The following is a 21,718-nucleotide window of genomic DNA, read 5'->3' as shown; positions in this document are numbered from 1 at the left end:
TCATTGATATCCTTAAAGTCAATCAATATTGAAGTGTTTTTTCTGTTTTTGGTGTGTATTTTATACTCTTAAATGTACAATGAGCTGCTTCCTAGTGGTTTTATATATGATAATGATCCTTTCAAGTTATTATTTAATTTCAGTTAATATATCAAGGCTGTCATGAAAAATGATAAATAAAAAATAAAAAATGTCATTTTCTAATTGTTTCTCCTCAATTTTCTCGCTCACCAAACGGTGGGGCATCGCACTCTATTGATCATGTCTTTGATTGTTGCTAATCTGAAGATGTTTAGAGAGATGAAGCCAGAAAATGTTTCCTCGCAGGCAATTACATGAGAAAATACAGCTATTCTGCAATCTTACAGTAGTAAAGGCATAATAATCATCAACTGCAACTATTGAGTAAATTCAACATGTTGACAAGTAAGGAATCAGGCATCTACTATTTACCAGCACTTGATGATCCTCTTTAACCTCAAAAATTAGAATACAAAATCAAAGAGAAAAAAGGAAACAGAAGGCCTCACTCTCTCAACAAACAGGAAGTGCCTCACTAAATCCAATGCTAAAACTACACTTTAGATCCTTCTTACCCAAACTGGGGTTGCCTTTCTGCATCATGGCTACAAACTCATTGTAATCTATTCGTCCATCCTGGAAGATAAATTGTAAAGAACGTCTTAGAATATATGGGAAATAGACATGAATTACAACATTAATACCTCATAGTCAAAAGAATATTTCGTACAAGTTTAGAACACAGTTTATTTTATTTGGTCAACTTGTGATCTATATGTAATTGTCATCCAGTTGGTTTCCAACTAAGAGGCTGCTCAGGAATGACAATGTCTATCCAGCTGGCATAATAATTCCATTTTCTTTTCAGAAAAAATGTCATGCCCCTACAAAACCATAAGAAAATAATGAATTGATCTTTGGCTTTTGTAAGCCAAGTGTCTCTCCCTAAAATAGTGGACCCTGATTAGCTTGTTAGCAAAAAGTTTGATTCAGCCCATGATAAGAGGGTGTTTGTGGGGTTAGAAAATTTTCTTTCTATTGTATTTTCTCGTCAATTATGCCAATAAACTCTGCCTCAGCTATCACTTTATAACACCATTAGAATGAATTGAAGTAATCCATCAATTATCACACAGAAGATCTGAGACCTCCCCCGTCTCAGAGATTCCGATGGTAGAATTATCGTTGTAATAGCTTTTTCTATATGCTATATTTGGAGCTGATGGGAGGATACGTTATTCAATTTTAAGTTACATTTAAATTATGCGATTATAAAGCAAAGTACTTACATTATCCTGATCTGCTTCTCGGATCATTTCTTCCAAGTGGGTGTCCTCAATGCCAAACTCCTCGCAGGCCTTTTGAAGCTCATCTTTAGTGATATAGCCACTGCTGTCTTTGTCAAAATATGAAAATGCTGCAAATAGATGATCCTCCCTCTCAATTTTGTTTAAATGCAATGTAGCAGCAATGAACTCTCCATAATCAATTGTGCCACTGTTATCAACATCAGCCTGTAATTACAGAACAAATAGGGCCATTGATTATACGTACATATGATTAGTACACACAGCATTGAAGCTAAACAGAGTTAAAGATACAATCTGCTATTAGTACGTGACCCCACTTCCACTGTTCGATATGTAAGTAATACATATACACTGGCCAAATGAACAAGAATAAAAAATAAGATCGATCCGTCTGTTCTGTAATTTTTCTAGCAAGTTGAGTCCCTGAATCTCACTCATAAAATAACAACGGTAGACAGCAACAAAACCCAGCTATGGCGTTCTCAGTGACACCATCAGATTCCATCAGGGGATATAAACTATGCAACCAGAACGTCATACATCAATAGCATGGTACAATCAGAATAAACTTAGCACAGTAAAAAACCGGTTGGATGGTGAGGATATTGGCCATTTTAAGTATTTTTTACCCATGAAGACAGACTCTCGAGCCTCCAATAAATCACAGTAAGTAGGATGACTGTCCGTTAGAACATAAAACTTTAGACAAAGCATGACTTCCCAAAAGCCAAATCGAGTTCAGTGATCTAAGCGTAAAGAGGAATAATTACTAAATAGACCTAGAAAATTCACTGAATAAAATAGCTGTCAGTTAGAATCATATAACCTAAGTCAATATTTCTCGCCCTCCACGTCCATTTTAGTGGCAAGAAGTCTAACCATTAGAGGAAAGCAGTGAAGCATCAATAATTTAAATTCTAAATGCTAGTAGAGAGTTTGTGGGTTTCAAGTATAGCATATTGAGTAAAAGAAGATTCCCCTACAATACTTACTGCCCGCATAAGATCATATATTTCAGACTCATTGAGATTGGCACCAAATCTTTTTAGTCCAACTTTGAGTTCTTCAAAGGTAATTTGACCACTGCTGTCAGCGTCTATCACCTTAAACATTTCTTTTAAACCTGCAATTTCTTCCTCAGAGAGGTGCTGTGCAATAACCTGCAGATAATAGTGGTTGAAAAAACTTCTTTCACATATTTAACATTTAAAAAATTTTTCAGCAATACTAGTGGGATTGGCTCCATGATGACAAAATAGCAATAACTTACTCTAATAGCCATTTTCTTAAGTTTGTTCATTGCAGAAAACTGCTTTAAGCGACTCAAGACAGCGAAATCAAGAGGCCTGTCAGGAGCCACCCCATCAACCTGAATCCAAGGGTCACCTGCAAGGACCAAAACAAACATTATCAGGAAAATATTCTTCTTAGTCAGAGAGAACACTTGTATGCTAAAATTCATGGCCATTTGTTTAGAAAGTTTACTAGCATTTTAATTCAAGACTTGGTGACTATTGGAAATTGTTGGTGAACTTAAAGGATACATCATACCCCCAGTCACAATTATTCTCATATATATATATATATATATATATCCATGGAGAGGGAAAATGAAGAAAGAAAAACAAAATAACTTACACAAAACTTCATGTGCAGATATCCGCTTTCTTGGGTCTCTGACAAGCATCTTCCTAACTAAATCTTTCGCATTCTTAGAGATATTAGGCCAGGGATCTGACGAGAAGTCAAGATCACCATGCAAAACCTCTTCAAAGATCTCGTGCTCGCTTTCTATTTCAAAGTGAATCGAAAAAAGAAATGGAGGGTAACTTTGAATTGTTAGAAAGATGGAGACGTGTATGAAAGTCTAACAAATAAAACTAAATAATGCTGTACAGCATATTAGGATTATTACCAGCCCAAAATGGAGGCACTCCACTTAAAAGAATGTAAAGGATCACTCCAGCACTCCAAACATCTGCTGCTGGACCATAATGCTTACACAAAACTTCAGGGGCAACATAATATGGGCTTCCAACCACATCACCGAATATCTCTCCTGTAATCTGGGACTGTCAGTAATAAAATAGACGTAGAAAAATTGTATGTATAAGGCTGCAAAAAATTGGAAAATATGCATATCATCGGAAATGCATAAAACTTGACAGGTTCATAAAACTTCCAGAGGGAGTCTCTCATCGGAAATGATGATCTAGAGGCTATATTGATGAAAATCTAGCAAGCCTAAATCTTACAACCAACACTTCACTGTTCAAAGTAGTCAGAAACAAGAAAGACCGTCCCAAAAGGGCCAAAACTTGGACCGATTCATTATTAAATAAACAACAAAAACCAAGGCACGACAAAGTGCACTATTTCGTCTATATTACCACTTCTGGCACAATAATTACAAGAGTAAAGAGTAGAGCTGAATATGTTCACAAGGAAGTTGTTGATGACAATATGTCGGAAAGTTATTGAAATTTTAAAATGTTAGACATGGGTGGTAATTATTACTGGTATGACAAGAAAAATGAGTTGAAGGCAAAGAAACACACAAGAAAACATAAAACGGAAAAAGAGAACAAACCTGGCTTGAAGAATACCGACAATCCAAAATCTATGGCCTTAAGAGACGAATCCTCCTGCTCATTGACAAAAAGAAAATTCTCAGGCTTAAGATCGCGATGCATGACCCCCAAAGAGTGGCAAGCTTCTATGACGCCAACTATAGTCCTAGTGAGCTGAGCTGCCTTTCTTTCTGTATAATGCCCCCTCTGAATGATCCTATCGAAAAGCTCACCCCCTGCACACAACTCCATTACAACATGAACTGCAACAGCGTCCTCATAAGCCCCTCTGATTGAGACTATATTAGGCTGTCCCGCCAAGTGATGCATTATCTGAATCTCCCTCCTCACGTCCTCCACATCTTCTTTCGTCAACAACTTCCTCTTGGCAATGGATTTGCACGCGTACTCTTTCCCTGTCGCCCTCTCCACGCAAAGAAAAGTCGTCCCGAATTGCCCGTGTCCAAGCTTCGCTCCCAAGATATAGTGCTCCTTCAAATGACCCGTCTTTGTTTGCAACACCGACCCAGCCTGAAGCCCCGCACTCGGCAACCTCTTCACATTAAAAGGTTTATTCCTCGGCCTTGATGGCTTATCAGTAACCTCCTGCTCCTTCTCCTTTGGTCTTGCCGGCTGTGTAGGTTTAACAGTCTCTTCCTTGTGTCTCATTGGATCCAATGTTTCATTAGTATTTCCGTCCTGGTTTTCGGATTTTGCGAACCTATTCTCCTCCTCATGTTTAAGCGGCCGTGGCAATTCAGGCTCATCATCGACCATCTTCACCATTTCCGGGGGTTTGTTCTCTGCAACAGGTAAAGGGGATTCTGGTTCTTTATTAGAAGGTGCACTGGTTATTCCGTTGGTAGAAGCAATGCAGTCTGGGGATCTAGACCACCAAATAGAATTCGAAATCGAATTGAGGAGTCCGTACTTGGAAGAAGCTTTCGACCCCACACATATATTTCCCATCTTATTTTATTACTACTGACTACTATTCACATACGATTGAAATCCTAAGCTCCATCCCTTTTTCTCCAGATGGGTGCCTGATATCGAAGCGAAAAGCATAAAAAAACGAAAGCTTCATAAAAACCAACTAAAAAGCAATTGGGGCTTAGGTGTATGAAACTAAGCCACCAATATGAAAACCAATTGAACAGAGTGGTAGATTACCTAGACAGCTATTAAAAGGAAACCTCAATAGGAAAGATCATCGTAAGGAGGTACCAAAGAAATAAAAGAGATCAAATAGACGAAATCAAAGTCGAGGAATTACAAGAAGAAAGATTCAGATATTAAAATAATGGCGGTCATGGAGAGAAACAGAGGTTCAAGAAGAAAGAGTCATGGGGAAATTTTCCTAATTTGCGGTTGGGGCATTAAGTATTTTCCTTCTTTTCTCCGCTCTTTCTTTATTTCCTTCCGGGAATACATTCGTCACGAAATGGGAAAAGAGCGAGATAAAAGGAGTGAGGCAGGGAGGGAGCCGGGAGGGAGGGAGGGAGACCTGCGGGTTTTTCTGTTGTAAAGTCTCAAATTTGAAGGGACGCGTTAGACCTGGTTGATGGGGCGGGCCCACTACCTTTATATATACATATCTGTTTCTGTGTTTCAGAGGAGTGGCCCAATTCAACGGACGGCCGAGATCTTGTGAGTAGGGTGCGGGCATAGTGAGCAGAACTCTTCACCGCCGGCTACAGGCACATTTCGCTACAATTTTTTTTTAATTTTTTTATTTGTAATACTTTTTTTTTTTTTTTGATAAAATTTTATTTGTAATACTTAGGACAGGGGATTAAATGATAAAAAATGTTAGTATGCCATCTGACTTTGTCCGCTCATTTTGATTATTTATGTATTTAATTTTTTTTTACTTAATGATTAAGGAAGATATTTTTAATATATAGGTATATTTCTTTTTATTTTTTAAAAATATTTAAATATGTTAAAAAAATGAAAATGGAGATTTGTGCTAGCGGGCACGTCGAGAGGTCAAAACGGGCGGCACGCTAGCACTACCTTTAAATGATTGGACTGCTTCCAAATACGTGCTTAACTTATTTATTTACGTTTTTATTTTTAATACGGGGCATTATTTAGTTGAATTTTGTAGATTTATAATCTCTTTAAATTAATTTCTAACCTTTTTTTTAATCCTATAGTTTTTAAACATGTATGTGAGATTATCGCAATTTAATCTTACTATAGCCCTTGAAAAATTAAATCAATGTAAGATTGATGAAGTTCATTCAAATGATCCAAGTGCAAATACTTGACGAGGCCCAAGTCAAGTGGGATTGGCTGGTGAGAAAATGAGAGATACCCATAATCCACTAGATGATATGGCCTAAAAAGATACTAAAAGACTTGTCAATACCAAGGCCAACACAAATGAGTATTCTAACTTTTTTTTTTAGGTCTGCGATTGCCGATTGAGAATAAAGAAAACGAAATCTCTTTGTTATTTTTTTGGAGTCTTTTAGCCTTTAGGTAATTCAAGTCTTGACAATGACAAAGGTTACTTCGTGTCACGAAGTAAAGACTGTGATAACCGGTCTTACAAGTTGTTGGACAGTAAAGACTCATTCGTTTTCGCAGATAAGATGTGATAAGATGAGAAGAGATGAATTATGAAAACAAACGAGGCCTAAATATTTGGTCAAGAAATTGAATAGTGGTGTGGCACTTCGCCTCCAACTTTGGCAAAATTCAATATCCTGAACGTGCATTCATGTACACAGATTGTTTATATCCAAGACGACTTCAAGGATTCCACAAGGTTGTTTAAGGAGGCCACTAACACTTGGAAGCTCTTTCTTCTCATAGTGACCCCACCGCAGGTTCAAGGATTCTTTTTATTGCAAATGAAATGAAATTCGATACAAATATAAGATATTTTTATCATTTCATTATAAACATAATATAAGGTTGACCAAAATACCAAAAGTTCAACTGCCCTCTAAACTTGGTCATTACAATATCAATATGGGATATTTGATCATTTCATGGACGCACTCTTTATACGCTACAAGAAGAAAAGGGGGCTACAACGTGAAGATCTACAGTTGGTATGCTTCAAACATCTTTAGCCAATCCAGAAAGATCAACTTGTCCTGAATCAGGCTCAGTTCGTTTAGGAGTGGAATCTTCCCTAGGATGGTCTTCAACAGGTATCCCTCGTCTCATGGATGGTGGGGAAGAAGACTCCCCATCAAACACACGTAGAGCTCCAAAAACATTAAAGAAGCCATTTTTCATCTCTTCAGCTTCTTCAAAGACACGGTTGAGGCCGTTAAAGAAGCCACGTGTCATGGCTTCGACATCACTGCGTAATCCAGGGAAGTCAAATGCCCCATTACCTGAGGTCTCAAAAGAGACCGACCCTTTAAGAACCTCATCCGTGACATCATCTTCAGTGTATTCTTTGTTGGACATTACCACCTCGAGAGGCCTGATAAAAATAAAAATAAGGCAAGCATGAGATACAACATTCCGGTCAGAATATATCTCCAATCACCTGTCCTTGATGCATTACAATCCCAGACACAGAAATTGAAGGTTGCACTATATCAGTAGGAATTCCTATATTCTTGGGGAGCTCCATAAGTTTTCTAACCTGAAAGGCTAAAAAACCAACCTACGTAAGAAAAGCTATGTATAATTATCTCTGTCATGATATCTCATATTCCACATCTTTTACCCAAAAAGAGCCTAAAGACTGATAACTTACGTAAGAATCCATTACAACCAAACATAGTAGTATGCATCCATTATCCGTTGATATATCTGATTAGCTGTTATGGACAATATCTAAGCTGAAACAAGTAACAAAGCTCGACAGACTTTTAACAAACATATATGAAATACAGTGCGTTCTTGAAAACAATGGGAACAAAAAATAACAAAAAAAAAAAAAAAAAAGGCATCATAGCATCAAATATGTTAATCCCAAGAATAAGATGGGGGAGGGGGAGGGAGGGAGGCTAAACGGATCATATATATATATTAAATATATTTATATAGGTAACTTTTATCAATGAGAAGAATACATCCCAAACTGACGCAGAGAATATACCCGTATACATCATATGCAGCTAAAGCAATATGGATTTCACAAAAATGTCATCTAAAATCAAATGAGACGCTGAAGCTTGCAGATGCATAATCTTTTGAAAAGGTTGGGCGAAAATGAAGAAGATGAGAGCATTTCCATATAGCAGTGTAATTTAGCAAAGATAGGAGGCCAAGGTAAAAAGAACAAAAGGATCCATTGAAGGTGCTATCTGTGACTCAAACCAAAACCCACTTTCATTCGGGATTTAAGGAGATTGAAGAGAATTCCCACCTGTTTTGTAACCCCCACATGCAGTGACACAAACAGACTCAAACGCAGACAAACAAAGTAACAAAAAAGGTAAAATGAAGTAATTGATTACAATCCCACGCATCTGGCTGGTGAAAGACTCATTAGCATCATTAAAAAAAAACAAAAACAAAAAACAGAAAAACCTAACCGTATTAGAATTAAGCTGAGAATGAAGGAAATTTGAGTTAGGACAAATCTATATCTTTCCAGAGACCTCAACTTTTACTTTATGTAATAATAAATACAAATGCTCACTGTCATCTGGTGTTATACTGCCTTGACGTAAAACTTCAGTAACCAATTATAAATTTATCCATGTTCCTTATTGTCAAAGATCCTCTTTTACTATTTTGATTTGTTTTTCTCCTCTCTGATTAGGCCATGCCACCGTGCTAATTGTCAGTTTTCGCAACTCGGGGTGCAAATTGAAAAAAATAAAAAAGGAAGTAATCCGGGTTGTAAAATGTATTCTCTCTTAGAACATTAATATAATCAGTGGAAGAGGTTACACCTCCTCCTCTTACCAAAATATACCCACTTCAGCCCAAGTTCATAACTTGTGATTTATCTAGATCCTAATCCATTTAAAATTTTGCTTTCTACAAAAAACCATACTCTAATTGTCTCTCTCATAATTTACATAGTTCTTTGTAGACTAAGCATTTCTCTTGTCTGTATTTCACGTTGATTCGCGTTTGGAGTTGATTTTGAAAAAAAATATGTTCAAATTAACCGAAATAGTAGTAATGAGGGCAAACAAATTCAGAAGAAGGAAAAAGGGAAAAAATATACAATCCTCATATTCAGACAAAACAAGAAACGCAGAAAGGAACAACATTCATAGCTCGGGAGCTCATAGCTCTCATATATTCCGGGAAGGGAATAAATCTGCAGATTACTTGGCAAGGCTTGGGGCGGAGGGTTCTAGTAATCAGTGGAGATCTGCTCGGGAGCTGCCTATAATTCTCAAAGGAATTTTGCATCTGGAAAAAGCTGGTCTTCCCAATATACGGCTGGTATAGTCAGTGTTGACTATTGCTCTGTTTCTTAGTGAATTGTTGGTTTTTTTGGGTTTTCGAATTGCTGTTGGTGGCTTAAGTCATGGGTCGTTGTAATGGTTTTCTCCTACCATAACGGGGGTTTCTAATCAATTGCTTTCGTTTAAAAAAAAGAACAAAAAGAAAAGAAAAGAAAAGAAAGGAACAACATTACAAGCACTCAATCAAAGACCGCAACGGCCATAATGCATCCCTAAATTTTACCCAAATAAATCATAAAATTAGATAAAAACAGACAAAAAGTGCACTGGCTAACCTTAATCCCAGAGAGTAGAAAATAAACTAGAAATGAAATATCAGCTCCCTTGGCCATTAACGATAATTACAAGAGAACCAAAAGAGGTATGTAAAGATAGAAACGTACTTGCCGATGCAATCCCTGAGAACCTGTTCGGTTTTCTCGCACTTCTTGATGAACTTTCCAGGCTCGACCTCCTCGGTTCTGCACTTCAACATAACGGCCTTCCTGATGGAGCACTTGTCTCCCGGGATAATTCCGCCGGCGTATGAGCCGAACTCGCCTGGTTCGTCGTCCCTCCACACCCCCCCCATTGAAACCGCCTCCTATGGCTTTGCCCACAATCCACCGAATTCCGAAATTCTTCTGCAAGCTTCGAGCGTTCTTTGTGGGATTTCAATATATATAAAGAGAGACGAGAGAGAGAGAGAGAGAGAGAGAGAGAGGTACTTTCGGGCCCAAGATGATAAATAGTCCATGAAAAAAGTTCCAGACACGTCGGCTCGACGACATGGGCCTCTTTAGTGAGTCTGCTTTAAAGTCTTAATGGGTCGGTCGGGTTATTGGCGGGTCTTTTCGATTTTCAGTTAAATTTCAACACCGAACTAAGGCATTACTACTTTGATATTTTTCTTAATCTGAGCAGAGTATTGGCTTAGCTGACGGTAAAATCATGTTTTCTACTTTACGAGGAGCATATTAATTTAGGGAAAATGCTACGGAACCTGTTTTGGGTTCTCGTTTAGACGTCCCGCTTGACGTGTAAACCAACTCCAGACTCTTCTCCCTCCCCCTCACCCCTCAACAAAAAGGATTTCATCCTCACCTCTTACCCTAGCCCCTTCACGTCCTCACATCCTCAACTCGATGATGATAATCAAGAAAGTTTTCTTTGAAGTAACATCTATGGCGTCATATACTGATTACCGGCGCTCTGCAACCTCAATGGGTGCTTGCGTATGAGTCTTTGCAAATCTTGGAGATAGGGTTAAAATTCATGTGGCTCAATCTTTCTTGTAGATTTGGATAAATTTGGTTTCTTTTTTTATGCAATTATGTTTTAATCCTTACTTTATTTACAGGTGCAAAGAAATCGAAATAACACCTATAAAAAAATATATTGATTTTCTTGTTTATATATATCTTTTTTGGAGCTTATATTCAGTATATTTTAGTGCTGGATATGTGTGCGATAGGACACCAATCATTTAGAATAAATCATGGTTGATGCGTCTCTACCAAACAATTTTCTTTATGTTCTATCTAGGCATTGCAAGACTAGCTTCTGATCTAATATATGTCCTCAAATGGCCGAACTGTGTGGGAAAAGTCATCCCCTGAATATGCTTAAAACTTTCTTAGATAGTTGAAAGATGCAGGGTACCAAGTCATTACTCATTAGGCAAGTATAAAGCTCATATATATATATGATGTTCATGCCAGTTTGTTTCAGACAAGCGTTACTATACCAATTTCCATTTGTTCTCGTGACTAATTTAGAGCAAAGTTCGAATGATTCATACCCAGATGAGAATTTTGGAAACTAGCATTTACAACTTGTGAAAACTACTAAGATTTTAGAGTGGCTTGCATTTGCAGGAACTCCTAACATCCCCCCTTTCATTTTGGTTGATATCATGATCTGCAAGTGCAGTATATCTTGGACTTTTTTTTTTTGACAATTACAAAATTATTATGTAACTTTCTTTGTTGGGTGTGTTATGGACGAAGGAAGCTTTCTCCTTTAGTGTTGCTTGTCCAACAAAATGTTGTTATTTGTGCTGCAGGAATAAGGGGATATTCTTTGTGTTGCAGGAATCTTGGATATTCTTTGTACTGGATCATATATATGTATTGTAATAGTTTTTAATTGGTTCGGACTATAGATGTATCGTGTTAGTTTTAAATGTAAATAAATTGTTTGAAACTGTTATATTCTCTATGAATATATTTATGACAGGATATTAAAAAAATTGAACCGTATTATTAACTTTCATTGCTCCTTTTACGCAAAATAATTTTTTTTCTTCATTTGGTTCATTTACAGCATGGTAGATTTTCTCTCTGGCATGGTAGATTTTTTTCCTTCATTTGTTGGTACTTCATAGCTTATTTGAAGTCCCTCAAAAAAATGTCAATGCTCGACATGCATTGTTTGAACCGAATGTAGAAACGCAAGCTGGACCTTATTGTCGTGCAATAACTAAAAAAAAAAAGTGCATATATGTGCATATCATTAGTCACCTGCATCTCCACAACCAAAATTGGAAGAAGGAAAATCCCTTGAACAAAAAACATAGAATGCAAGTGTCAATTACCAATGACACTAGCCCAGTGCTATAGCCATAAGAAGGAAAAAAAAAAAAAAAAAATTCCAAGTAGGCAATGTTTTCACTACTATTTGAATCGGAGAAAATTCACATCCCTATATTCTTAAAAGCAAAATAATGATCCAAATCTATGAAGTAGTTTCAATGTATTACAACCAGCAAATACCTCCTCTAGATACAATAAAAGATTACACTTCCAAAACTATATCAGAAAAATAGATTATCAAAGCTACATTATCAAAGCAGCTCTAGTGACACTCATCAACTGGAAATTCAAATTTCTCAAGCAACACCATGTGTGGAGAAGCACATCATGTCCCCAATACACATAATGCAAGCTCTCACACATGCATTTTGAAATCCAATATGCTTTCAGCATCAATCCTCTGCACTGGAAAGCAGGCCTTTTTCACTTCTAGGATCCTTTGCTTGTTGAACCTTTATTATTTATACCTGTACCAACAAAGGGAAAAAAAAAAACTCATAATCCCCACAAGTTCCTTTGAATAATAATCTTTAAAACTTAGAGAAACATTTTAATACCTACCCTCCAGGCGATACCTAGTATCAAACACACAGTAACCCGCTATAAGCAGTTAAATGACATACAGTTTTTCAAGTCCAACTTTTGAGCTATATAGTTTTTCAAGTCCAACTTTTTCAAGACCATAGCTGAGCAGTTGAATCACATACAAATTTATTTTATTTTATAAATCAATTTTAAAATGGATAAAGTTAACTAATTTTGTTGCTCAAATGATGTTCCTTTGGCCAATACAAATCTTCCCATATTTTTCCTTTTCCATGAAGCACACCAACCACTCACGGCTAGTGTCTACCACTAAAAGTATATCCAATTAGATTTCAATAGCATAACTAATGAGATGATCTAGATCCAATAAAAATAAAAATAAAACATCAGACATGATCCACATCAAAACTTTACACATATATGCCCGCCAATAAAAGCAGAGCAATTGATCAAGTTTCAATGTAAAACCAACTTTGAAATTATGCGCAATGTTCACATCGAGATCAGCTTTGGTTATTGATTAATATAGACCATTATGCAACAAGTCAAATGTAAATTGTAGCAACTTGAAAAGTTTACAAAGTGTTGCAATCTTAAAGAGTAGTTTCAGCCATTGTTGTGCGAGGAACATGCTGGTGTGTTCGAGATTTACCAATTTTGGTCCCACTCACCACACACATTTTCAACAACGTTGTTTTGCACCTCTGCTAAAGGTCAAGGTTTCGGCTACTTTTGTGGTTTTCTCTGATTAAACTGATTAAACCACTATCTAAACCAGGGAATATATATGCATCAGATGGCTTGAAATGTTGGAAAATATTTAGACACTGTAAAAGTTCTTTATTGCTCACAGCAACATTAGCAGTAGACCATATTATGATAAAATGTTCAAGCAACCTAATAATCAACAAGCTTTCAAAATCAAAATAAGGGCAAGCAAGGATCTTGTAGCGCTGTAGAATCATAGCAAAATACAAACGTTATCCTCCAAGCTGGTTTATTTCATGCGTGCCGAGAGGCATGTGTGCGTGTGATATTAGAAAGGCCCAAAAAGCAAGAACGGGTTTAATAATCTTTAACCAGATTTTAGAATTCTGACATCAACTTAGGTTACCAGATTGTTGGAATCCCAAACTGAGTACTGGACTAGAGAAACGTGAAATCAAAAAAATTATATTGATTTGAAAATAAAAGGAGAAAATAGTACATTTCCTTCCATTTCAACTATTTTTGGTTTGAAAGACTACTTGGGAGTTAACTCAAATGGTTCATAGGAACAAAGAATCCAATAGTGAAAGAGCGAATAAGTGACTGTGTGGAGGGAAACTGAAAGTGAATGAAGCAAATAAACTGGCTGGAGAGATACTAGCAAATGAAAAGAGAGAGAGAAACAATAAAAACACCCTTCTTTGGGTTGTTCTTACCATTGTCGGCAACCCCATACAACAACAGAAGCTGAAGACGGCTGGTGATGATGTCGGCAGCACAGCCAATCAGGCAGAGGTAGGGCTGTGCATATAATCCGATAACCCGTTGAACCCGAGCAAAATAACTTGACCTGACCCGACTTTTATTGGGTGCCATCTTTTCGGATCTCCAACCCGACTAAGTAGCGGGTCTGCGTTTTGGGTGTCAACCCGTCCGACTATAAAAGAATACTTACATTCAGTTCACAAACCCTAGCCTCCCAAATCGGGATGAGAACCTTGCCTCCCATCTCCAACTGGCCGATCGATTCGTAAGCAAGGTTGCCTTCATTGGACGAGGCGTCTGCGTAGGAGACCACGCGTAGAGCTTATTCAGGTCGCAAGATACAGGTAGGACTGTAAGAGTAGGGTTTGGTACGACGCCGCCTAGCTTGCTTCTTCTCCATCTAGTGAACAATGCTGCCCAGCTTGCTTCTTCTTCATTTCTTGACAACTACTATTCTTATCTTCACTGCCATGGAGGGTCATAATAGTACGAGTTTTGCAGGCGAACGAGGAGCATGGGATTGGAGAGTAGGAAGAAGATAGAAGTGGGTTGAATATGGTTTTGAAGAGTTGGTAATAATTTCTTTCGTGCAGTACCATCACAATTTAAAACCAAAGAAAAGATTGCATTTTGATTTTTTTTGAAAGTGGCCCATTTTGAAGAGGCTTGTGATAACTCTTCTCATCAACCCACCTGGTACCTGAATGAGTTTCTTTGTTTTTATTTTACTGTATATTTATTATATATAGAAGATTATTTGAGAGTAATTTGTTTATTTACTCTTATAATTACAGTTTGTTATACTATTTATGACTGTGATAAGAGCCAGGGCCACCGCTGCACCGCTCATCCCAGCCTACACCTCGGATGAGTTTGAGTTTTACCTCGTCGACTCAAGAGTCAAAACTCCTATTGACCTCAGAAAAAGGAAACGACCTAGCCCAGGCCGCCGTATCAAAACTGAAAAACCCTCGCGTCACAGCCACACTCTCCCTGAAAATCTCTCAAGTGTTTTTTTTTTTTTTGGTCGGGTCGTACGGTTCGACCCAATTTCATTTTGTTCAGGTCGGTTTGGCGCCATAAACAATATTGTTCTGGTCGGGTCGGGTCGGGCCTAAACCCAGCTGTACTAAGTCGGGTTGTAGGCCTAGGCAGAGGGGTGAAGCCGTGCAGAAGGATAATGAGCTGGGGAAGAGAACGCCGAGGGAGGGGGACAACACGGGAAGGGAGAATGCGGGGTGTGGGAAAATTTGAATCCAAAAGCTCTTAAACGCACGTTTTTTTTAAAAAAAAAAAAAAAAAAAAAAAAACAAATGACACGTAAGATGGTGCGTAGAGATTGAGAAACAATAGGAGGTTGTATAGAAGAACTCTAAAAATATTTGAGAAGATACTTAAATCCCTGACAAAGAACTGGTTGAAACTTATCTGTCAAGTTGGTCGGCTATTGGATGCTTGGTTTAGAACGTATATTAGAATGTATAACCACTATTCAAGTTATCTGTTATTCCCGCTCAAGATGTTACAAAACCTCTCTCGGAATTAGTTGTCGCCTGATCTCCCTGAGAGTTTCTCAAAAATTTCCTCTGAACTAACCTCTCGTGCTGAAACAACATAGCCAATGCTTTTTCTGCCTGCTTGACTTCTCTTCTCCATTAAGACTCATTTCATGGATGCCATTTGCCTTGGTGCTCATTTGCTTAATATCATACGAACTATGGTCCAACGTCTGCACTTCTGTTGTCCTGTTTGCGGAGGAACCCAAAGCAACCTGTGTGTCCTCAACAGGAACCAAAAGATGTTGTTCCGGTGATGCTGGTGCTATTTTGTTATGGTTTGCTTCCCTTGAGAGAGAATTTGATTCCGCATGCCTGCAAAACAGGATTGGAATAGTACCATTAATTAGCCTATTTTTAAGTAGCACATAAATTCTGCTAAGGTGAGTAGATTATTCAGTAAGATCAAAACTGAGTGCCAGGAAATCTTTAAGATACTAAATACAGATCCATTATCCATATATCAGAATGTGGACTCCAGTTTGTATCATTCACGCAAAAAAGTAATGGAAAGTGTGGATGGAGCAAAAACCACGAGGAATACGTGACTAAAATGGAGGACAATAATTATGAGTCAAAATGTCACGGGACATATGCTTGTGAATATGTAATTGATAGGACTGGTTTATTAGCATAATTACCTGAAGCTGTGATTGCTAGCGCTATTCCTAGGTTGGTCTTTCGAAGTCTGGTTGATGATTTCCATTTTTGGCAATTCAAGACTAACCTCACCATCACAGACACTCTCGGGGTTTGAAAAATTTGAGTGAGTTGTCAGACCCTCTTCCATCTTTGGAGGTTCTTTACCGTTGAAGCCAGAAGAGATCCCACGTTGGGCATTAAATCCATATTCCCGAACAACCAAGATGATATTCTCTAGTGTTCCTAGAGCTTGCTCCACCTCAGGTCTGATTAAAATATTTCTTGTGCCGTTTACATTACACCTATCTCCAAATTCCTTGGTTGAAATACGATCGATGTCCTTGCTATCCTCCTCAAAATGACTGTTTTCTTCATTCTCTTCTTCTTCAATCTCTCCAAAAGCTTTCCCATCTGTAACTCTTTCACTCTCTGGCTCAGATTCACTCACATGGTAATTGTTGTGAACCTCCTGACTTGCATCCATCAAGTCGTCCTGCTTACTTGCAATAAGATGTTCTTTAGGGAGAAGACCTGTATCAGCCTTAACCTCTTCTCCTTCCACAGCCCTTTTCGGTACATTAGTGGGATAAAGAACATCACGTATTTTACCATACAACGGGTCCCCCAAGGCCATGATAAAATCTTTGTCACTCTTAGACATAGAAGACAGTACCTGTGGTTTTAAGAATTGGAAAATGTGAGAGAGAAAAATAGAACGTAAATCACATACATGAGGATGCAGGAGTCGACAAGCAGGCTGTTTAACCCAGGCCATACGTTGCATAGATCCAACCAAGTACCTTTTGAGTTTTTATATTATGTTAAGTCCAAAAATTGCATATGATAATCAAGAGTTCTTGAAATCCAGTGAAAAAGTAGGATATATGCCGTTAATTCTAGAAGTTATCAAGTTGGATGATTTGATCAGATCCAAATGTAGCATCACTTTCATTCAGAACTAACTCAAAACAGTATTCTTTCTTCATGAGTTCTTATTGCTGACACAGTGGACAAGAATATGATATCTTGAACCAAGTGGGTAAAGTACAAGAGAATAAAATGACCTTTTGATAGAGTCTGAAACCATTGCCAATGAGCTGCCTTGAGACAAAGTTTATAAGGGATGGAGGGATAAAGTCAAGCTTGATATCCATATTTGTTATTGTCCTGCAAAATTAGGAGTGTTATAGTTTGGGTTGATTAAAGTTCCAAAAGTCCACACACCATGTTCAGTACATTCGACTACAACTCACCGAAAGTAACTTCTTTCTGAATCCACCTTTTGCAAAGCAAAACCTCCTATAACATCAATCCTAACAGCATCATTTTCTTCAGGGATCCCCTCACTGGTGAAACCATGAGTAATAATATCAATGCTTTCTGAATGAGAGATCTACGAGCACGATAAACAAAATACTTTTTACTTCAGGTTTCAACCTAGAAACAGATGCGACAGGTAAAAAACATTGCAGCTGAGACAAAAAAGTCCACCAAAGATTTCAAGTACTACCGTGTTTAGAAGAACAACAATGAGATCATCTTGAAAGTACTCAAACATAAAATAGTGCACAATGGCCTCCCTTGTTGACAGTGGCCAAGGAACCTTCATCCTTCCTTCCAGAAATTCAGAGAAAAATGAGGATTTCAAAGTGGAATATGTTTGAGAAAGAAAGAAGTAATCAAATAAACTTTATTTTCAAGAAATGCTGTGGTCTTATGCCAGACAAACCTCACTGAGCATATCTGTTCACCAATCTGAACCTTTTGCAAACATTTGCAAGAGAGGATTTTGAAAGTCGGAACACTAGACTGGGGCCACCTGAAAAACAATAGAACGTGAAAAGGAAAAAGAAATTACCGTCAAAATTACAGTTATACTAAAGTCAATAGAAGAAGATGGGTTGCCATTTGTCGTGAATAGACTCTTAATGCCTTCTCTTTCTCTCTCTCTCTCGTTCAACATCTGCCAGTTTGATTTATCTTTCTACTCTATTATATATTCATACTGAGTAGAATGTGATGCATACATCAGGCCATCAGACAAAATATATTATTGCAGAGTTAATGTAGAAAACTAAAGCACAGAATGATGGAAAGATTCTCACCATTTCTTGTAGAGGGTCGACTCCCATGAGGTGCATAAACCTGCAATGAAGGATGGAATATTTCTAAAATTAATTTATATGATATTCAATGATATCTAACCACCTAAACAACTCGCTGATTATTATTGGTCAGTGTAAGATGAGCTCAAGATGTCTGGGCATTCTGGTATAACTTACAAACATCTACAGGCCCATCTGCATAGCCTTCAGCAAGTAATGTATGAAAGGGAGTGCCTTCAGGCCCTTCACGATACATAACCCGAAAGTCGTTACTGTCTTGTTTTAACTGCCAAGAGAAGGAGGTTGTGACGAAAATATACCAAGACCTAATAAAATGTCATCTACAAGCCCATCCAAATGTAAAAAGAATATGCAACTGCATTCATTTTTATTAATTCTCACATGTTTTCTGGATGGATGAAAAGAAAAGGTTTCAGGGAAGAAAGACAGAGGAATCGCAGAATACAGAAGGTTTCACTGCAAAGAAAAGGACAAGAAGAAGATACGCAAATTAGATATAGTGTACCTTCCATTCAGCACGTGATCTCTCACTGGCGTTCAATCCCTCATTATCATCTGTGGAAGCGCTCCTCAACATGTCAAGGAAATATGATACTTCCGCAGTCCTTCTTTCAATTACTTTCGAATTGCATCATGCACAAACAAAAGTTTAAAATTGGAAAGTTATTGAATAATGCATGATATTTTCTTTCAAATCAGTATCTCGTGTTAATTATAAGGAAACATAAGCCACGACTGTCTAAAGAAAGTGAATAGGAAAACCAGAGGAATTAATAACCTTCAGTTCCATCTTCTAAAGAATGTAGGAGTTGATTCTTGACCAAGGTTTTAAGTGTCTCTTCATTTGTCAGATCAGGCGACGAAAGTGTCTTGTCCAACCTCTCCCGATACTGAGTGATCATTTGTTTTTCCTCCATCTTTACATATCCAAGAAAATTATGAAGATCTATCTCTCAAACATATCTCCATCAATGCATCAATATAAGCCTTCGAATGATGACGGAGAAAGGTTTCTCTTGATCTACACCAAGTAATGAAAGAAGTTCAAAGTTCTTCAATTATATTCCATCTTATAAAGGACTTGAGATTAGATGACCTTTAATGTTAATTGAAATCTATTAGAAAACTTCCAATAAAAGCCGTCGACGATTTACCTAAATTTCTCTTTACCTAATAAGAAGCCTTCTTAACAAACTTTCATACACGCAAACACTTAAACCTATGAGCACATAAAACCAATAGTAATAAAGAAAACCATCAATACCACACCTCTAAGCACATAAAACCAATACAGATAAAAGAAAACCATCAATATCAAACACATAAACATACAAGCTCCTTGGCAGACAGAGTTTGCATTCATCAAAATCCAACCCAAACCAAAACCAGAAATCAAATATATTGAAGTGACCAGATTAAGACTCATCTAAAAAATTCCATTAAAACTCAACTCACACGAAGCTCTAAGAGAGGAGCAACTTGCACCCAGCTCGACTTTATGAGCTCCAGACAGAGTCGAGAATCAGAACACCGAAATCCCCACCACCCAAAAACCAGATCTCAATGAAAAATCAATTATAAATCCACAAGGACAGGAGGAGACAGGCTCACCTGATGTTCGAACACCCAGGAGGATACGCAACACGGGCCACTCTCGGGCATAACGAAATTCCAGACACAAGGCAGAATCACCGACGCGCCCAACACTTTTTAGTTTTCCCAGAGTTAATCTAATTAAAATAGCTAACAGTGTTTAAATCTCTATCAAATTCTATTTAAGGATAGAGGAAGGCCGCAGGCGGGTTCCGGAAGAGAAATACAGTTTGAAGAAGAGTACATCGGTTGTGTACTGAGAACGAAGTGTCGGGTGGGAATCACCCGCAAGAAGTGCTTGTGCTCACGACGTTTAGTTGAAAAGAAAGTGAGAAGCTTTACGGAGTTTTCAGAGAAAAATCAACAGGACCAGTATGCTTGGCGCGGTCTTTTGACACGTTACAGTTTCGGTGAGGTCACGCTGCTCCTAACTCCTAAGCGAATAATCCCGGCCGCTAGATTTTAGCGTACATGTCGGCAATTTTCTAGTTTTTTCCTTAAACCGAAACAAATATAGTTTTTTATTTTTATTTTTATTTTTTTTTAAAAAGTAAACAGTATTTGACATCACGGCTTAATTTAGAAAACATATTTAAAATGAGTTTTTTTGAGATTCCGTGAAAATTGCGAATAATTCGTGCAATCTTATTTAAATTACAACCATCTAATTTAAATTTTTTTAAGAAAAATTATCATCATTCATAAACTTACATTTATGAATAGATATATTTTTTATATTAAATATGACATCATAAATTAAAATAATACATTCAAAACTTCATCAAAATAATTTAAAATTAACGATTGAGATTTGACTTTATTACCAAGACAAATTTGAAAAGTATTACAAAGGGATGCAAATATTAGGTCAACTAGAACAGCAAACATAGGAGTTAGGACAGCGAATTTTGCGTGCATATGTACTGACAAGGATTTCATTTTTTTTTTTTTTAATTTTTTGAAGGCATTCTTGCATTTTTGGCTTGCCAGTTATGTCTCACACTCCCGTTTGTTTGTAATTTGATAGGAAAATAATTTAGAAATACGACACGCAGAAGGATACATGTTAACAGTAGCAGGCATTCTCCTTTAATTTAAGTTCCTTAATTAGATTACTTTATTAATAGACAGGACAGCTTCCTATTTATTAGAAAACATTTAAGATCCTCATTTATTACCAACTGCAAACAACAAGGACCAGTGTATGTAGTTGTAACATTAATGACCCAGAAGTAAAGAAAATGCATAAAAGTCAGACTAAAGTTGCTCAGAGCGTGCAAACACGTAAAACCCCAAAATGAAATTGGGCCTCCAGGGCTATAGAGAAACCCAAAAACAAAAGGACACGAATGGATGGATGTTTAAGCAAAACTATTGAAGGGACAATCAAGGCCCAACAAGAACTTTAAGGTCCAAATCCGAACACAATTTCAGTAACATTCTTAGCTCACTGGACTGGGAATTTAACAAGCAACAGGCCTAGGTCGCTTTTATAGATTGAGCCCGTATCGTCATCTATGGTGTGAAGTCGTTCTTCTCTCCCTCAATAGTCAACTCCATTAAATTTCAGGCAGAGAACAGAACATGATTGGAAAGTTGTGGAGACAACACACCAGACAGTCCGTTTGCGCGTTTCAAGCTCAATTTTCCTCTGGTCTGATCAGGAAGTCTCACACGTTTTCAGGGGTTTCGAAATCAACATGAAAGCACCCATGTAGATGCATCCTGCTTTCCGATCGAAACTGTCGAGTGCAATTTCCTTTCCATTTTTATGTAAAACAATTTCCTGGCACCGCCTCTCTTGTCATGTACGTACGTGTGTATATATCATTCATGACATTCTCCTCTAAAAGCTCTAGGAGTATGCAAGGCTTTTTCCATAGTGCTTGCTACATTAATTGTA

At 37.5% G+C, this 21,718-nt stretch overlaps 3 protein-coding genes across 6 annotated transcripts; all 3 read right to left on the bottom strand.

The window, feature by feature from the left end:
• Window positions 1-284: 284 nt before the first annotated feature.
• Window positions 285-5,460, bottom strand: LOC121268540 (calcium-dependent protein kinase 26-like). Its single transcript, XM_041172855.1, has 7 exons — window positions 3,922-5,460; window positions 3,247-3,390; window positions 2,970-3,122; window positions 2,602-2,717; window positions 2,324-2,491; window positions 1,311-1,535; window positions 285-657 (listed from the first exon to the last, which is right to left on the bottom strand). The coding sequence occupies exons 1-7, from the start codon at window positions 4,868-4,870 to the stop codon at window positions 535-537; spliced, it is 1,878 nt and encodes a 625-aa protein (XP_041028789.1). The 5' UTR covers window positions 4,871-5,460; the 3' UTR covers window positions 285-534.
• Window positions 5,461-6,776: 1,316 nt separating this feature from the next.
• LOC121268513 (fra a 1-associated protein-like) lies at window positions 6,777-9,935 on the bottom strand. Its single transcript, XM_041172827.1, has 2 exons — window positions 9,690-9,935; window positions 6,777-7,352 (listed from the first exon to the last, which is right to left on the bottom strand). Exons 1-2 carry the CDS (start codon window positions 9,875-9,877, stop codon window positions 6,977-6,979), a joined length of 564 nt encoding a protein of 187 aa, XP_041028761.1. The 5' UTR covers window positions 9,878-9,935; the 3' UTR covers window positions 6,777-6,976.
• A 5,336-nt stretch (window positions 9,936-15,271) lies between these two features.
• On the bottom strand, window positions 15,272-20,172 carry LOC121267823. 4 transcript variants are annotated; one of them, XM_041171902.1, is made up of 12 exons: window positions 19,834-20,164; window positions 19,377-19,441; window positions 19,001-19,243; window positions 18,728-18,840; window positions 18,379-18,487; window positions 18,202-18,241; window positions 17,826-17,915; window positions 17,607-17,706; window positions 17,350-17,489; window positions 17,161-17,263; window positions 16,096-16,769; window positions 15,272-15,769 (listed from the first exon to the last, which is right to left on the bottom strand). In XM_041171902.1, the coding sequence occupies exons 3-12, from the start codon at window positions 19,137-19,139 to the stop codon at window positions 15,490-15,492; spliced, it is 1,788 nt and encodes a 595-aa protein (XP_041027836.1). In that variant the 5' UTR covers window positions 19,140-19,243; window positions 19,377-19,441; window positions 19,834-20,164; the 3' UTR covers window positions 15,272-15,489. The 4 variants fall into 4 exon arrangements, with proteins under 4 accessions (XP_041027836.1, XP_041027837.1, XP_041027835.1 ...); XM_041171903.1 differs by having other exon boundaries at window positions 19,001-19,245; window positions 19,392-19,441; XM_041171901.1 differs by lacking the exon at window positions 19,377-19,441 and having other exon boundaries at window positions 19,834-20,172.
• Between the last annotated feature and the right edge of the window lie 1,546 nt (window positions 20,173-21,718).

The sequence above is a fragment of the Juglans microcarpa x Juglans regia genome, chromosome 5S (genome assembly GCF_004785595.1).
Source record: "Juglans microcarpa x Juglans regia isolate MS1-56 chromosome 5S, Jm3101_v1.0, whole genome shotgun sequence".
Classification (NCBI taxonomy): domain Eukaryota; kingdom Viridiplantae; phylum Streptophyta; class Magnoliopsida; order Fagales; family Juglandaceae; genus Juglans; species Juglans microcarpa x Juglans regia.
Note: the sequence above shows the minus strand (reverse complement) of the source record. Positions and strands in the feature narration are given on the sequence as shown.

Excerpts from the sequence above, each read along its gene's own strand:
- LOC121268513 (XM_041172827.1), bottom strand. The coding sequence starts at position 9,877 with ATGGGGGGGGTGTGGAGGGACGACGAACCAGGCGAGTTCGGCTCATAC. Across the intron at positions 7,353-9,689 it reads CTCAGGGATTGCATCGGCAA|GCCTCTCGAGGTGGTAATGT; the intron begins GTACGTTTCTAT and ends TATTTTTATCAG.
- LOC121267823 (XM_041171901.1), bottom strand. The coding sequence starts at position 19,139 with ATGGAGGAAAAACAAATGATCACTCAGTATCGGGAGAGGTTGGACAAG. Across the intron at positions 18,488-18,727 it reads GATCACGTGCTGAATGGAAG|TTAAAACAAGACAGTAACGA; the intron begins GTACACTATATC and ends TTCTCTTGGCAG. Across the intron at positions 17,264-17,349 it reads TCAGAAAGAAGTTACTTTCG|GACAATAACAAATATGGATA; the intron begins GTGAGTTGTAGT and ends CTAATTTTGCAG.
- LOC121268540 (XM_041172855.1), bottom strand. The coding sequence starts at position 4,870 with ATGGGAAATATATGTGTGGGGTCGAAAGCTTCTTCCAAGTACGGACTC. Across the intron at positions 2,492-2,601 it reads TTAAGAAAATGGCTATTAGA|GTTATTGCACAGCACCTCTC; the intron begins GTAAGTTATTGC and ends TATTATCTGCAG. Across the intron at positions 1,536-2,323 it reads TATATGATCTTATGCGGGCA|GCTGATGTTGATAACAGTGG; the intron begins GTAAGTATTGTA and ends CTGTAATTACAG.